This window comes from Pieris napi, chromosome 20 (genome assembly GCF_905475465.1).
Source record: "Pieris napi chromosome 20, ilPieNapi1.2, whole genome shotgun sequence".
Taxonomy (NCBI): domain Eukaryota; kingdom Metazoa; phylum Arthropoda; class Insecta; order Lepidoptera; family Pieridae; genus Pieris; species Pieris napi.
Genome location: NC_062253.1, coordinates 9245047 through 9262494, shown reverse-complemented (window position 1 = coordinate 9262494; position 17448 = coordinate 9245047). Strand labels below are relative to the sequence as shown.

General features: G+C 33.0%; 3 protein-coding genes and 1 non-coding gene across 5 annotated transcripts in view; 2 read left to right on the top strand and 2 right to left on the bottom strand.

Moving 5' to 3' along the window:
• Window positions 1–4261: 4261 nt before the first annotated feature.
• LOC125060039 (pneumococcal serine-rich repeat protein-like) lies at window positions 4262–6149 on the bottom strand. Its single transcript, XM_047664792.1, has 2 exons — window positions 6037–6149; window positions 4262–5855 (listed from the first exon to the last, which is right to left on the bottom strand). Exons 1-2 carry the CDS (start codon window positions 6104–6106, stop codon window positions 4399–4401), a joined length of 1527 nt encoding a protein of 508 aa, XP_047520748.1. The 5' UTR covers window positions 6107–6149; the 3' UTR covers window positions 4262–4398.
• Window positions 6150–10461: 4312 nt separating this feature from the next.
• Window positions 10462–10541, top strand: Trnal-uag. Its single transcript has one exon. It is a non-coding gene; the product is annotated as a tRNA-Leu (tRNA).
• Window positions 10542–11181: 640 nt separating this feature from the next.
• Window positions 11182–13978, top strand: LOC125059806 (putative nuclease HARBI1). Its single transcript, XM_047664424.1, has 4 exons — window positions 11182–11489; window positions 11586–11867; window positions 11943–12339; window positions 12762–13978. Exons 1-4 carry the CDS (start codon window positions 11211–11213, stop codon window positions 12866–12868), a joined length of 1065 nt encoding a protein of 354 aa, XP_047520380.1. The 5' UTR covers window positions 11182–11210; the 3' UTR covers window positions 12869–13978.
• The window catches only part of LOC125059808 (syndecan), a 268128-nt gene continuing 263961 nt past the window's right edge, over window positions 13282–17448 (bottom strand). For both annotated transcript variants that reach the window (XM_047664428.1, XM_047664427.1), the window contains exon 5: window positions 13282–16552. In XM_047664428.1, coding sequence (XP_047520384.1) covers window positions 16380–16552 — 173 coding nt within the window. In that variant the 3' untranslated portion in view covers window positions 13282–16379. The remainder of the gene's footprint in view (window positions 16553–17448) is intronic.

The following is a 17448-nucleotide window of genomic DNA, read 5'->3' as shown; positions in this document are numbered from 1 at the left end:
AATATTTGAGAACACTCTAGCATAGACATAAAGTAATAATGATAAGAATCGAGTCGAAGTAGTCTTTTATTTCGGTAATTGATAATCACTCACAATTTGATACTTTCATTATATGATTATAATTTAATTTATTGTTGTTTCGCTAAACTTAGAGGTACAGAATAAAATTAATAGAAATTGGATACATTTTTTAAATAGAAACATTAATTTCGTCTACTTCCGCCCACATGGTGATATTGTGGTATAAATTAGCAATTTTGCTTGACATAGATTAGTTATATCATGCAAATTATTGAAATAAAAATTCAATTTTAAAAATAGTTAAGTTATAAATAAAAGCTGTTCTAGAAACTTCTTCGGTCTTTCCCCATTAGAGACGGTCCGAAATAAGCATTAATTTTGTTCATCTTCAATTTAATATTTGGTACCTAAAGTATATGTAAGAAAATTGTTGGCAAAATCGAAAATAATCACAGTTAGTTACCACGTTCAAAACCATATACATATATTAGTATTACTTCAATAACTATATGTATACGTTTATCAATTAATAAATTCAAGTCATAATTTAAACTAAATCTCCTTGCCAAAACTTGCACTAAAAAATAATAAAATCTGTGATAATAAACCAGGCTAAGTTTCTTCGCTTGTTCTTATTAGACGAGTCTTTGGCTGTAACACTTTCGAAATAAAAAACCTACTTAATAAAATACACAATTTAATTGCACCTTTTAACTAAAGTTATGATCACAAACATTAAAATTTTTACGAAATCAATAATTTTTTTGGATCGTTATAGTAGGTACTTTGGAAACAATTATTATAGTGATGCTGCAATGTTTTTTGGATCTAAGTTCGATTCAGGGAAACTAATACCATAACTCGTGAACCTTACGGAAATATCATGAAGTCCGAGAGTTTTTTACTTCGGCTTTTTCTTTCGGCCTACACCCTCTGTCTTCTTTGCCGATGAGTAGGGAAGTCTACCGATACAAATTAAATGACGTAGAATAAGTGATACATGTATCTTATATTCCATAATAAACATATTTTATTTTTTATTTTTATGTGTAGTGCCTACAACTTGTCGTACCACGGGAGTGTTTAAGCACCGCCTACTAATTTAGCGTTACAAACCCTAGTTCAAATATTCCTGGGTAACTTAGTGGTCTATTTAGTCAGAAGGCAGTATGTTAAACATATTTTTTCACAAGAAATTCGAAATTTAAATCTTTCGGCTATACCTATATCTAAAATAAATTCAGTGGCGCTACAACCTTTTTAGGTCTAAGCCTCAGATTTCTGTATCTGTTTCATGATCTAATAGATAATTTGGTCGACTTTTTGGTCTAAGGCAAGCCGGTTTCCTCACGATGTTGTCCTTCACCGTTCGAGCGAATGTTAAATGCGCACATAGACAGTCCATTGGTGCACAGTCGGGGATCGAACCTGCGACTTTAAGGATGAGAGTCGCACGTTGAAGTCACTGGGCCAATACGCCTCAGATTAATATCGAACTATACATTAACGAGTATTGATATAATTAACCTAAATATTTATCTTTTCAATCTGCACGATTCCATACGGTATCTTAGATAAAGGTCATTTTTGCAACTCACGGTAAAAGGTGTAAAATTGTACCTAAAATACATCTCGCTGTAGTTAATAAACATTATTTTAAAACAGTATGTTATTGTTTATATTAATTAAATTCATTTTTAGCAGATTATTATTTGATTTGTTGCGCCATCAGTTGTTCAAGCAAATGGGTTGTGTAATATTACTATTATGTATTTTCACTTTTAATGCGATAAAACAGTTTATATTCTATACATCTTGTAAAATAATTATATTACACTACCTGAAGTACTGCCCTGCGATTCTGTAACTCACTTTTCGAACTCACACAGCGGTTTTCGCATCGGCGGCCGCGGCGCTCTCAAATAAGTCGCAAAGCAGTCATTTTACGATTTGGCATTATGATAAACCGCTGTTTGAGTTCGAAAAGTGAGTTACAGAATCGCAGAGCTGTAGATTAATTAAGCTACATGATAAGCATCACTTTATTTAAAAAAAACTTTTAAATATGCTAGTACGCCGGTTTTTTTATTATTTTGGCGTATGCCAAATAGTTCAACTATGGCAATTTATAATATTAAAAGAAAGAAATGACACGTAATTGGACAATGTATTAGTTTAATTATATTTCTTGTAAATAAAGATTAAAGTCTAGTAATTTAATTACTATAATAACCTCTAATTAATTTATATTAATAATTTCTACTCTCGTTTTTTTATTCTGTCAGTTTTTAACCTATTCAAGTTTCAAATATACATTATTTACTTTATTAATAATATAAGTAATATTCAGAGCCGAGCGCGTTATATACTGTATGTCAAAATCAAATAGAGGGAGTCAAACTTAGCACATTATCTCGTTTCTGAATCGATGTTTACTTGATATTTTTTGAAGAATTGGTGCTATAAGCTCGACTATTATCCAATATTCTTAACATTTAAACGAGGCCTGGCTGAGCTCTATGTTTATTTAAATTTTTATAATTGGATCATTACAAAAAATTACAATTTCCTTAAATAACTAGTGTTATGGAGCCTTTTAGTTTGTACAGTTATTTTATCTTCAAGACAAGTAGGGAATCGGCCACTTGTATTGTATCCTACATATATTATATGTGTGTGAATTTTGGCATCGCTCACCAGAGACGCGAACAAAGCGGCACCTAATGAACGGATATAACATTGACCTAAAGATAAGGTCTCGGTACAGTTAGCGGTTGACCGGGTCAATATTCGGTCATAAACAGATCTAACAGCTGATAAAATTTATTGGTTATTAAACGGAGATGGTGACGTTGGTGAATGTTCAAATTTAGTTTAGCACTAATAGTAGGGGAACCTAAGCGGGGATTTTGGGATTTACTACAGCGTGGCAGATTAATATACAGGGGGACAATACGTAGGACATGAATGCTATCAATATCTGACGCGCTCGAGTATGTCCATGGCACTTTTTTTTTAATTTTTGTAAATCTATACCCCACCGATGAAAATTTTTTTTCTTTTTATTATCTAAGCGTCGCAACTCAATAGGTCTTTATGAGGCTCGAATAAATCCCCATTTAGTATCGTGGGCTATAAGGTATAACGGTGCATCATTAGTTGAATGAATAATTATATTATTTTGTAATTTTGATAAACTTCTATTTGTACAAACTACATATTTTTAGAAAAATCGCCGTAGACTGGGTAGTAACGAAAATGGCTCGACGAATAATAACATTGGTCAGAAATCAGTGTCCCAGAATTAAATTATTCCGGAACTACAAATCCTGGGCAGCCATTGCTTCAAAACCAAATATGAAATCTATTGTAATAATCAGTCGCAGATTAACAAATTTTCAAGGTTATAGGTGAAGGTTTTGCCGCCCTTGCCCCTACAATTGTTATGTACAATTTCGTTGAAAATGTACATAAATTTGGGCTTGATTTTAGCACAAAATTATACACAGACCATCCAGTTCCCAGCCTCCAACCAGTAGTAGGACTGACATGTATGGGTTGATAGGAACAGGTCAAAATACATTTTCTAAAAATTCGCTCTTTTAACTCCAACAAAGTGTGAGGTTGTATGATTTGCTACACCGAATGTATATTGACAAGTAAGAGGGGAAAGTCATCGGCTAAATTTGTTGCAGACTTCTATCTGTAAAACATTAGAAAACTGTCATGCAGAAATATTTTTGATTTCTGAGGTAGCAAAAAAAAAAATTAATAATTCCCAAATTTGCCGCGTTTTGTTAATTTATGTTAGCAAGTATACTAAGGGTCGCTTAATTCCTATATGAAGACGACGCCCATAAAAAAAAACTTAAGGTAAACATTCAATACGATCTTATTGTGGTTTGATCACCAGAACTTTAAGTTTGTAAGAGCGTTTTTTACCATTGAAGTCGCGACATTGTGTTTTTAAGCTTTACTTTTTGCTAGTGGTTAACCTTGATTTTTTAGCATATCATGTGTTATTTTTTACTGATAATATTTTGCCGGAACTAATAAAAGATGAGATTAATTTTCATTAGTATAATATTTAATTATATTAAGTATCTCTTGTTTAAATTGCAACCTCGATATGCTGTTTTTTTTTAAAATTCTATTCATACAATAAATAGCTACGTTCTCGTGACGGAGAATATACAGGATATCCTGTTCTTAAAATAGATAAATTGAAGTAAAAGAAATATTTTAGTAAGAAACCATTTATTCTAAATAAATATTAAATTAATAAGTTATATAAATTAATAAATAGAATGTTGACATTGCAAATACATGAAGACAAGTTTTGTAAGTCGTCTTTATGTCGTTGCTTAATTTACAAGCTTAAATGGATTGGGCATTGGCCTGAGCTGAGCCATATCCTGATGTGTTTGCTGAAGAGTTCACTACTCTGTATCCAGCGTGTAGACCTTGGGTGTTAGCTGATGAGGTGGCGGAACCCTGGCCAGATGTTTGAGCGTTAGCTACAGTGCGAGAGCCACCGTATGGGTTGTAAACGTTTGTTCTCCATGAACCCATAGATGCTCCGTTGTTAGCAGAAGAAGAAGCAGATCCAAATCCGTTGGTGTTCGCAGTTGACTTCAGGCCTGTTCCGCTGATATCAGAATTAGCGTTTGCGTTGCCATAACCGAATCCATTGGTGTTGGCGGTAGATTTGACGGATCCAAGACCAGTGTTGGCTTCAGAGTTGGCAGTTCCAAAGCCCTGAGTGTTAGCTACGGTTTTAGCTACACCTGCATCATAGCCGTATGTTTTCGCTGCAGAGTTGACGTAACCACCGTTAATGTTAGCGTTTGCGTTCGCAGAGCCCTGACCGAGAGCATCAGCGGATGATTGCGCGTTTCCATAACCAGCAGTGTTTGTGTGTGCGGTAGATTTAGCTTGGCCGCCGTTTGCTTGGCTTGAAGCTTGAGCTTGGCCGAGGTTAGAGGGAGCCACCATTGAGGGGGTACCATAGAGGGTTCCAAAACGCCACGAGATGCCTCTATGCTCAGCGGCGTTAGCGGAAGCAACGGCGTTGTTGATATCAGCGTTTGAGGTTGCTGAACCGAAGCCTTGAGTATTTGCGGTGGCAACAGCTGATTCATAGGCATTGTTAACAGTAGACGAAGCTGAGCCATATCCGCCGTTGGTCTGTGATTGAGCAGAGGTCAAACCGAGTCCTCCCTGAGACCTTGTGTTTGCGGCACCGAATCCCTGAGTTCTGGCAGAGCTGATAGTGTTTCCAAGGCCGTTGTTGGCATTTGCGGATGCTGACCCTTGTCCTCCGTAAATCTTTGCATTTGAGGCTGTTACGCCATAACTACCTACTCCACGGGTTTGGGCGGAAGACTGAGCTGAACCGGCACCGTCATTAGTCACTGTTGAGATTGAAGATTCTGAATCTCCGTTGACGATAGCAGAAGATTCAGCTTTAATTTGTCCTGCAGGTACTTGATATCTCATCTGTGCAGGCAGTTCAAAGTTTTGTTCGTACATAATAGCAGCTGGTTGAGGGATTTCGTAATAAAATGTAGGTGCGTTTTGAGCTTCAGCGACAGCTTTGGCTACACCATATTGAGGAGCCTCTGGACCTTCAAAAACCTCAGCATTTGCTACAGCCTGTCCAGGAATAGCTTCGCCAAAGTCATTTCTTGCAAATTGATTGTCAGCCGATGAAGCAGTACCATAGGCCTGGAGGACGCCGCCATTAGCGGTAGCAGACCCCGTTGCACGCCCACCATAGCCGTTCGCAAAGGCTTGTCCCACTGAAAACCCTCGTCCATCACGGTATAAATAACCTGTAACCAAACATACATTTATATCAAAAATTGTTTATAAGTAAGAAGGTGATCAACAGTTGATTCACACAACCCTGAGGTTGTGAGACGTTGTACCCTCTAAGCCAAAGTTTTATTAGGAATCAATAGACATTAAAAATTTTAAATCTATAGAGAAAAATGTAAAATGTAATAAACTCACCGTTTATAAGGGCAGGGCTACATTGAGCCAATGTGACACAAGCCAGAGCTAGGAGGAACTTTGCTGCCATGGTGTACTTGATCGGAAGCAGATGTCGAGTGGATGTAGAGAGAGCATTTCTCCGCGTTTATATACTAAGAAAGCATCCACCACTCTCGCGCATTCGCCTAACAACTGAACTCGAACTTCACCTAGAAATGTTTCCTTGATCGTAAATTTCGGCGATATGTTACGGTAGATTAATGAGCTAGTTCAATCGAGATTTTAGCCAATGATTATGACAGGTTGACGTTTAAATGCAAGATCGAGGGCGCGGTGCAATGACCGGGCATATTGCGAATATATATCTACGAGAATATATCTAATTAATTAACTGTACCCTTTTCAGAAATAACCTAAAGGTTAATTTCATATTAAACAATGCATTGTTAATGAAGTGAGTTGCCTGAAAAGGACTACTTTTAAAAATTGGTACGCGTACCAATTTAGCGGCCGGCAACGCACTCGCGAGCCTTCTGGCATTGAGAGTGTCCATGGGCAGCGGTATCACTTAACGTAAAGCGAGCCTCCTGCCCGTTTGCACCCTGTTAAAAAAAATACTTTTTGTCAATATTTAATTAATTTATACTTTTTTATTACGATCTTTTATAAAAATAGTTTTATTTGTACGGTAAATGTTTTTAAACTTATTGTTATTTCTATTTAATTATGTTTGTAATCGTGTGTGTTTTTTGGTTTAAACATTTTGAATTTAATACTTGTCTCCTATAATTGTACAAACATACATTTATATTATTGCTTAAACATTATAAATAAACTAAAAATACCCTTTACTTTACCAACTTGGGTATCATTAGACCTCAAACCATCAGTGTCAATGATAACTTCAATAGTTGCAAGTTGTTGAAACTAAAACTTTGAGTCAAAGCACAACGAATTTAGCTAAATACCTAACTGAGCGTTTTTTGGATGTTTTAGTTATTAACCGTTTGTATAACTGAATACGTTGTCGATGAAGCAAATATTCTTTCGGGTTGTTGATGGCTCACTTGCCTTCAATTTGTCAACGAAAGAGACGCAGCCCATTTTGGCGTAGTTTAAATATTTTAAAGCGTCGACTTGCAATAAGTTTAATAACAAGCCATTAGCTATTTATTTATTAGATATATTGATAACAGAAGACCCTACTATAATAATATTATTTGAAATATTTGGTATATTTGAAATCATAATTAATATTAATGAAGTTCCTAATAGAAATTGCAGCTGCGTTGAATAGGACATAGGGAAATTCTTTAGGTTCATAGGATTCTTTTCTCAATAAAAGTAATTTTACAATTAATTTCTCCGGGAATAGAACCAAAACTTAACGGACTAAATTATATCGCTTGAAACAGATAAATAAATATTCAGACTAGCATTCTTGTTCCATAGCTGGTTTTTATCTCACAATAAAATTTCAATTTCATTTAACTTTCACTGTCATCATATTGTAAATATAGTTGACATTGACATTTGTCAATTTTTTTCAGTTTACAAGGTACGTAGCAAGTCTAAGTACTTCATTATGTATGTACAATTACATAGAGTAATGTACAATAGAACGTTCCAATATGTAGTTCCGCGTGTTCCATATTTCTTATCTTCCTTTTGAAGTAATTTTATTTGTACTTACAAATAAAATTACTTAACGTTAATTTTTAATTATTAACGTTAGTTTAACAGCATAATTTTAAAACAATATTAAAATTAATTTAATTTGTTTGTTTTATGTGGCAGAGTAGCCATAATGCTGGCAGTATTTCCTCGCAGTTATTGAAAATTATTAGAATAAGAATAAGGGTGAGATCTATAGTGCGCACTTGGACTTTACTCAGACTTTACTTACGAAAAACACTAAGGTTAAACTATGATTTAGTATATTTATAGACATTTTAACGGTGAGATTAAGCTAAGCTCAAGCTAAGACAGAAATTGATGTTTCATTTCATGCAATACCTTCTTTATTATCCTTTAAAAAAGTAAAGAATGGTTGTAGTTAAGTCTGAGCAAAGTCTAAGGGTGAGATCTATAGAGCGCACTTAGACTTTGCTCAGACTTAACTATAACCATTCTTTACTTTTTTAAAGGATAATAAAGAAGGTATTGCATGAAATGAAACATCAATTTCTGTCTTAGCTTGAGCTTAGCTTAATCTCACCGTTAAAATGTCTATAAATATACTAAATCATAGTTTAACCTTAGTGTTTTTCGTAAGTAAAGTCTGAGCAAAGTCCAAGTGCGCACTATAGATCTCACCCTAAGTGCGCACTATAGATCTCACCCTAAGTGTCTATGGTGGCGTTCATGTGCTAATGTTACATACAAAATTATAGGCATTTGATATTCTCATGATGCAGATCTGATCTGATAATTATCTCATGCAGACAGCATCGTTATTATTATAGTTTGATTTATCAAAACACTGATAGGGACAATTACGGGCCACTGACACTTTAATAAACATCTTTTAGTCAGGCGAGACTGACAGTCCCATGTACAGAGGCTGTTTCAGCACAGAGGAATCAGTCACCCACGTAGTCCTTGAATCTGTGGCTGTGGCTAACCAACGCACAGATATCCTCGGACATAACGGACCTAATGAGAGTCTAAGTGCGAAAACTGAGTTCACCAATCATTAACCATTATAAACCATTAGTTCGATAATATATGATATGATGGTATAATATAGAACGGCATAAGCAGGAATGAAAGTTGTATTATATATCATAACTTTATATTAAAAATAAATACATAGTTTTAAAAAAACCCACGGTATTATAATAGTACTTATAAAAAGGGAATTTGTATATTTCTATTTGTAGCAAATAAACCAAAAAGTGTGGTAGTGGCCCGATTTCAAGAGTTATTTGCTGCAATATGCCGAGTAAAACAGGCAACATTTATTTCCAAAATATTTTTGAAAGTGTCCAGTCGTGTGAAGAATTTTTTTCTTGTCTCATCAAAAAATCTACCAAATCAAAAGTAACAAATCATATTTTATAAGCAAAGTGATCTCTGAACTGTTGTGATCTATAATATATGCAAATTGTCAAAACCGTTTGAAATTTATTTGCGATGGCAACTATTAATTATACACGCGGTTGATCGATGAGCGTAATGCGAAACTAGATTTGGCTACTTACGTGTTATTTTTTATTTTCTTTTTCGAAAGTGGTCGTGGCACTTTATTAGGGTTAGTGTTATGCGAATACGGGGTAGACAATTACATAGATAGTAGATAGAGTAGACAGTTTAGTAGACAAAAGTTATACTATTCATGGTAATATGTAGACCTGTTGTCTATTCCCTTGAAAAGTGTGACTTCAAACGTATTGAAATACGGGAGGTATAGTGACGTTATTGTGGCGCAAATGATAGGGCAAAAGGGGTTCACCGGGAAGTCAAACTGGTCAGGTCACGATACTTGGAAACATAGACACTGGATTTTTGTTTCTCGTTTATAATACAACATATACAAGACTTTATAAATTAAACCAATTAAATTCTTGCCTTTTTATGTTGACGCTAGTTTCAGTCTCCAGATTATTCCAGTGTCGCTGGTGACCACCTCCAAAAACTAAATTTAATTAAACTACGTAACAAAGAACTCGACAAATTCCGAAATCGCACCGAAGTTTTATAACTAAATCGCGCCTTTTCATATTTAGTCTCTCGAACATGTACTGTTTTATGTATGAATAAAAAATAAGTATTTCTCGTTTCCTCGTGAATAAAATCACGAAACAAATTAGAAATATATTTATTCCATGGATACGATAATTTAGTTAATGTAATAGTTAATAATTAAGTTACTTTGTTTACTTGTTCAATTGTTTTTGTAATTACAATAACAGCTCTAAACACCCGTATACTAACCACAACCGCTAGAGTAAGACTGCATTGTAAGAGGAACCTTATCACGCGGTAATAAAGAGGCTATTCACAAGAAATAATAAATGTCCTATGAATCTCGTAATTAAAGTAAGAGTAAAAGGAACTGATAGCTAATATTGTTGTCTCAGTCAGTGTAATCAAACTATAAACGTGTCTTTCGTTCACTTAAAATCGTTGGAGTGAATCGAAGTGAATTTAATAGGACATTTGAAAGAACAATACTATTCAATTAAATAATTCCATTCATAGACAAGACACTATCGCCATTTTGACTCTTCGAGTTTACTTAATTGCTAGAATTTAAAAATATCGCCCAAAATCGCTCAGAAAATTAATCAAGATGTCCTCGTTTATAAAAGCTTTGATTCTTCCCTTAGGACCTGTTGATTATACTGGTACATTTATTCGAAAATAGTTTACGTTTAAACAATAATAACCTTTTGAGTACCTAGATATAAATGTTTCACTATTTCGTCAAGCATCGTTGTAGGCAGCGTGGCCGAGTGGTCTAAGGCGCTGGTTTTAGGCACCAGTCCGAAAGGGCGTGGGTTCGAATCCCACCGCTGTCAAACTCTTTTGATTTAATTTTTTCAAATTTATCAAAGCGTTAAATGACTACTGAAATTTTTTTCACGAAGCGCTACATACTTGGCGGTACAAATTATACAATTGGTATTGTAGTATTGTGGTATTGGTATTTCGGTTTTATAAATGAACGCTGATATAAAAGATAATTAAATAATGTTTTAACAATAGAGTATAAAAATGTATCAATTAGTCTACAACGAGATTTCGGGCTACCATTGTGTGTGTCACAACGACATACCTAGCATGTTTCATGAATCCTTTAATTCAGATTTTTTGACAATTTAGTCGAAGAGGATTCACAAAAATATTTCACTTCAAATATTTTTTTCTTTTATGAATACTTTTGAATGTTTGTCAGGATTATTAAAAATGTGATTAGTTCGAATCGAAATGCAACTATAATGATATTGCAAAAAAAACATCCGGTCAAAATTATATCGATCGTACTATACATAATCATTTATACAACCGTATGTATGACAATTGACAACTGACAATAAAACGACAACAACTGTCTTCGATCCCTGACATTTGTTAGCACTTGTTTGTTTACCTTTTTTATTATTGCTAAAATCCTAAATCACGCCATTATAAATAAAGTGAAGTGAAGTGAAATCCTAAATCAGTCAAAGCCTTGCCACTCTTCCGAAATGAATATTGATAAGTTTTTCACAGACTTTAAACGCGATATTCAAGAAATAAGAGAGTTTCGAAGAAAGACAATGCGAGCCAGAAAAAAATATAAAATGAGGTTCAATCCTCTAAACATGCCAGACGATACATTCAGACAATACTACAGATTTACTAAGCAGAACATGCTAAAAATTGTTGATTTACTGCGAAATGATCTAGAAGTGGATTTGCGTGGGGGTGGTGTTCCAGTTGAACTGCAAGTGATGGCAGTTATTAGATATTGGGCTCGACATGGGGTTGGTTAAACGTAGTGAATAAACATTGTTTCTTAAACGAGAAGGAATATATTTCTATCTAATAAAGAGAGTAAAACAATCCATTTATTATTGCAGATCCAAGAGAACTGTGCTGACGTCCACGGAATAAGTCAGCAAACATTGTCGCGCTTAGCTCAAAAAGTTTCTATCGCATTATGTTGTAAAAGTTCTCAGTATATTAAAATGCCAGAAAATTCTACAGAGGAATCAACAATTATGCATCAATTTGAGGAAATAAGTGGCATGAAAAACATAACTGGTGTCTTAGATTGTACCCACATAAAGATACAAAAAATAAGTGATAATAATGGTCAATCTTTTATTAACAGTCAGGGGCAGTACTCAATTAATACACAGGTATGTACAAAATGTCTTACATCATATTTAACTTTTAATTTTCGATTTCTAAAAGCAAATAGTTTCTATTTCTAGATTATCTGTGATGCCAATCTGAGAATACGAGATATTGTATGTCGCTGGCGAGGAAGTACTGATGATGCAAAGATATATAATGAAAGCTCAATAAAGAGGCGTTTTGAAGAAAATGAATTTGTTGGAAAACTCATAGGTGATTGTGCATATCCCTGTACTTCTCATCTACTCACACCTGTTCTGAGACCTATAACTGAAGCAGAAGAAAGATATAATCAAAGCTTTTTTGAAACTCATAATGTTGTCCAACAATGCATGAGTGTTTGGAAGGAAAGATTCCGAATTTTACAAGATGTCATTAGGGGCTCATTAAACACTGCCAAAACAACTGTAGTTGCTTGTGCAGTACTACATAATATAGCAATGCAATTAAATGAACCTATTCTTGAAGACACAGGTTTGAAGTTGTTTTATTTATTTTAATATCTCATATTAACGTAAATAATAAATCAATTGCACCACATTGTATTATAGGCTGGGCTAGGTTTGGGCTTGTGTGTCTCAAAGTTGTGGTCATTGTATTAGAATCATATACCTGCACCAATAGACTTTTCTATGTGCGCAATTAACTTGTACCATGACGGAAAATATTGTTAGGAGATCAGCAAGCCTTTGACCTTAATACCGAAGATGTGTGACTAGACTAGATCGGAGGCTGATCACCTACTTGTCTATTGAGAAATCCTGTGATCATGAATCAGATACCTTGATCTGTACCTTGAGGTTGAAGCACTACTATATTTATTTATAATAAATTTGTCAAGTTTTATTAAACTGGAACCCTAGTTCTTTTAACTTATTCTTAAATTTATTTTGCAGGTATAATGAAAAGTGAGACTGCTATGGTTGAAGAACCAAATTTATTTGTTGATGATGGGAATGAGATACACAGAAACCAGTATATAGAGGAGTATTTTAATACATAAGTAAAAAAAATTATTGCCAGGATTCTGTTTTTAGTACCTCCAACTCCTATAGAAGTAGGATGTACATAATTTTTATATACCTATAAATATAGTATAATATTATGTACCTACTACCTATATTATATACCTAATGATTCCTCCTATATAATGACAGCCATGAAACCAGTAAAATGTGTGGTCCCATTAGTATGAATATATAAGAGAATACATTGTATTTTGATCATCTTTTCAGAATATAGAAAGACAAATAGATTAGTGCTTAGTCAGGGATCGAACCTATGCCCTCTGGGTCAAAAATCACATACGTTCACTATAGATCAGCTTTCTGCATATTCATTATGTTCTATCATTATAGCATTTTTTATTTGTAACAAGTTTGACATGGGGTGTCAAGGTATAAATTAAACAAAGCCTTTCTTATTGACCTGTATATTTACCTAAGTGTAAAGGAGCGTATTTACATGGTGGACATCCGTGTTTACCCTACCTTAACTTAGACATAAGTTTAAAGATAAAATTGCTTCTTTTCATTCCATTGCCCTTTTAGTAACAAATTATTGTTAATATATATTCAAATCCATTAAAGACAGAATTGTATAGTACAAAAAGTCATATTTGATATTGGATATAGTACACATACTGATTAATAAGTTTAAAATTATATCTAAGGATACATATCATAAACATATATCAACCATATAAAGTTGTTATTGAAGCCAAAAAAAAGCAAAACCACTAAAATTGAACTCTCCCACATTTGTATGAAGGTAGTCTGCACACATACATTTTCCCAGGTGATACAAATCACTTGTATCAATTTATTTATGAGAATAGGTACTTTTACACTAAAGATTCAATATGATTATGATATAAAAACTTTTTTGTCAACTGTACCTAAACTCGGCTAGAAAATAAAAAGGCATTGAAATAATTACAATATGAAATCAAACAGCTGCCAATTATAATTAGATTATTACTAAAGGTATTCACGTCAAAGCTTCTAATATTTTCTAGGAATACAATAGATAGAAGATTTTGTATAGGCCTTGATTGTAGGTAATGAAAATGTAGTGAAATAAAATCTTATACAATATTAAACATTATAAAGTATGAAATGCCTATTATTTCCACTATTTTGTCAGACCTTCATATATAAATAATATGTAATTGCATCTGTTTTTAAGCAAATATCCCGGTGCTATCTCTTACCGGTACTTGACAGCTGTCAAAAATCTTACGACATTTAAGAAGCCAGGCACGACTTACCTTTCTAAAGAAAACATAAAATAACTTTTCAATTACTTTAACTTCACTGAATTAATACTTTAAATTTAATGATTTGAACCTAACATTACAAAAAATTGTTATTAAATTAAATCAAAAATAGAAAAACAGTTTTCTAGGAATCTACAGCTATTTTTCTCTGTAGGACTGTATATGTTATATGCTTTAGGAAATAATTATAATTTATATATGGTCAGACAAATTAGTGGAATCAAAGTCTGTCTCAGATAAGTCTTTTACTGTGATGTGACAGACTATGTAGCCTGTGCGTAAAGAGAAGCGTCGTGGGATTTGGGGTCGCTGCAGTTATGCTTTTTGTAATGTTGACAACTCTGTTATGTCATTATAATTCAACAAAAATCATATACCTAATGACATTTTATAAAATATTTTTTGTGAAAAGATTAAATGACGCGTAGATAAGAAGAATTATATTATTTCGCATAACTGCCACGCTGATTCTCTATCCGCTCATACTCCGTCGATCTATGGTTTACTTCTATATAACTTTGTCTATATGGGAGTAAACCTCAAAAGAAAATAGTACCAGTTTATGGAAGCTTTATAGTAAATGTCAAGTTTTAAACAAGAGTTATTTGGTGACAGATTTCAACTATTCATAGCCTATATTATCCCTATAACAATATACAATTACAATTAACATTTACACTATGTGAGCGTAATCCATGCTATTGTGGGAATGTAAGCTTTTAGTTGCATCCAATTCTAATTTTTGTTCATTACAGTGTATTAGTGCTTAATAACAATTATTCATATATTACAGTTTAATATTATTAATCGTTTAACAATGCCCCTTATAGTAAAATAATAAATTAAGAAACTATAAAGTAAAATTTTAAATTAAAAAGGTAGAAATTATTTCCACGAGAAATTAAAATAAGGTTATCTTACTTTAATTTATGTTTAATGTAGTTATCTAAGTCATAGACATAACATAGAATATATAAAGCAATCAGGTCAGTTTGCTTGCCACAGAATATATAAATGTTAATTGTTCTTACAATTGTCTATTGCTTAATTTATGATCAATTCCAAGTACGATGATGTGGCTCTTTTATTTATTTGTGGTTGTACCATAACTAATTTAAAAAATCGCGTTAAATGTTAATAATGTGTGGTATTTTGTATATCTATGACTGAGATGAACAATAAAATGATGTAAAACGATTACAAAGTAATAACATAGTTAATAGAATAAAAATGGCACAAGTCACAAAAATATTATAAAAAGTAGACTGGCTTGCACAACCTGGATTAAAAATTATTCAACACATACAGATTCAATGTAGAAAATAAGAATTACAAATTTATAATCAGAATTGCCCTATTTTTACATATAGTTAAGAAATTTATTTTAATTATCTAAAGGAACATATAAAAAAGAGTAAATGTATTTTATTTTACGGCAAAACATGATACAAGCATATATAAAAGTCGTATATCTTAAAAGTGTTATAATATATAATTTTTAATATTAAAGAAAGAATTTACAATTATTACGTTTATTCTACCATTGAAAATAATAAATAGGTAGCCATTTATATCATTTAGTTAGCCATTTATCAAAATCCCTAATATTTAATAAGTTTGTAATTTAATACATAAGACAATTCATAAGAATTTGAGATAGCCTTAATTTATATTATCTGCATATAAATCAATTGGCCCTAAATACAGGATATTAGATTCATTATAGATTATAGAACAAACAAGATATGGACGATACCATAGACTATAGTCTATGAAAAACACTACGACACAATATTGGCAAATGTACAATTAAAAAGAAGCGAATGGCACATTCATTTTATACAGAACAATTCATTTTATTACAAGATCTCCATTCAAATACAAAAAATTAGTTACACTCCAAACACTTATTGGTCTCGAAATATGAAGACATTGTAATATCGAGACTATCTTCACGATAGTTTAATATTTGGTCTTAATTGATATAATTTATATGCAATTTGCATAATTCGATTTTTAAACAACATTTTAAATGTATATGATTTGTACAGATAAGTACAATCAGTACAGATGTTGAAATTTTTAGTAAGAACAACCACAGAACATATTTAGCCACAGGATAATGTGTAAGGAAAATGATAAGTTATGTCAAAAGTTAAACACGTCAGAACAACGTGCGGCCATATTGTTTATCTGTTAGTTAAAAAATTGGTGGCATAGGATGTTCTGTGTCGTCTCACGCATAAAATTCTCGATTGTTGTGACCTTTCCCATACGATGCTGCTGCCGGGCTTCTCTTAGGCTCGTCCAAAGCATATGAACCTTCATCCTTCTTCCTCATTCTATATACTATGAACATTACTACTAGAATCGCGCATAGAAGTCCTACTACGGCTCCACCGATTACGGCTGAAATGGATAGAATTTTATTAGTAATTAGTAAAGGTTTATCTTTATCTAAGAACTGGCGATAGAGTGGGAATGTAAAAGAAAAGGCGAAAGTGCGTTTAATAGTGATTAGAAGGCAGTATTTCTAGTCCAACTTGCGAAAACGCGTGACGTGATGTTATCACATTCAAACGAACCTTTTGGTGTTTTGTTCACATTCTTACCACACAAATCTAAGTTTAAAATCTTCTAACACTATTCAGCGAGTAAGATAGACCACATTTTATTTAAAAATAAAAAAAAATATTGGTTGTTTGTAAAGTAGGTTTACAATCGAGATGTTTACGTGATAACGTCTTATTGGTGATATAAGTTTTTGGGAAGTAAGGAATTAATGAAGATAACAATTTTTTCAAATTTTAAATTACATCTATCGTTTTATTCACACTTTTGATGATAAATTTCGGGTGTAAAATGACAAGTTTACTTATTCGACTACATTTTTCTTCATACATTCACGGAATTACTGGCAGCGCTCGAGATGAGACGGGAGATCGGTCCGTCTCTCTCTCGTTATACCTGCGATCGCGCTCGTGAGGTTTTGGTGTGACACAAGTTTCTGAACATGTCACCCGACTAAAACGATTTTAAAGACGTTATCACGTCAAAATACACGTTTTATTGCAAAAATAATACGGAATTATTAATTATTTTGTGAACAGAATAAAGTATCAAAAAGTTATACCACAAATAGTTAGCAAAAATTGTTTAGGCGTGGGCAGAATATTGTTACGTATTGTACGATTCCTGGGTCATGCATTAAGTAATAGAAGATTTTAGTTTTACTCTATATTAAACACTCGCGTACAACAATATAAGCGAAATAATGAAATGTTAATTGCTTTGTAACGAATGAA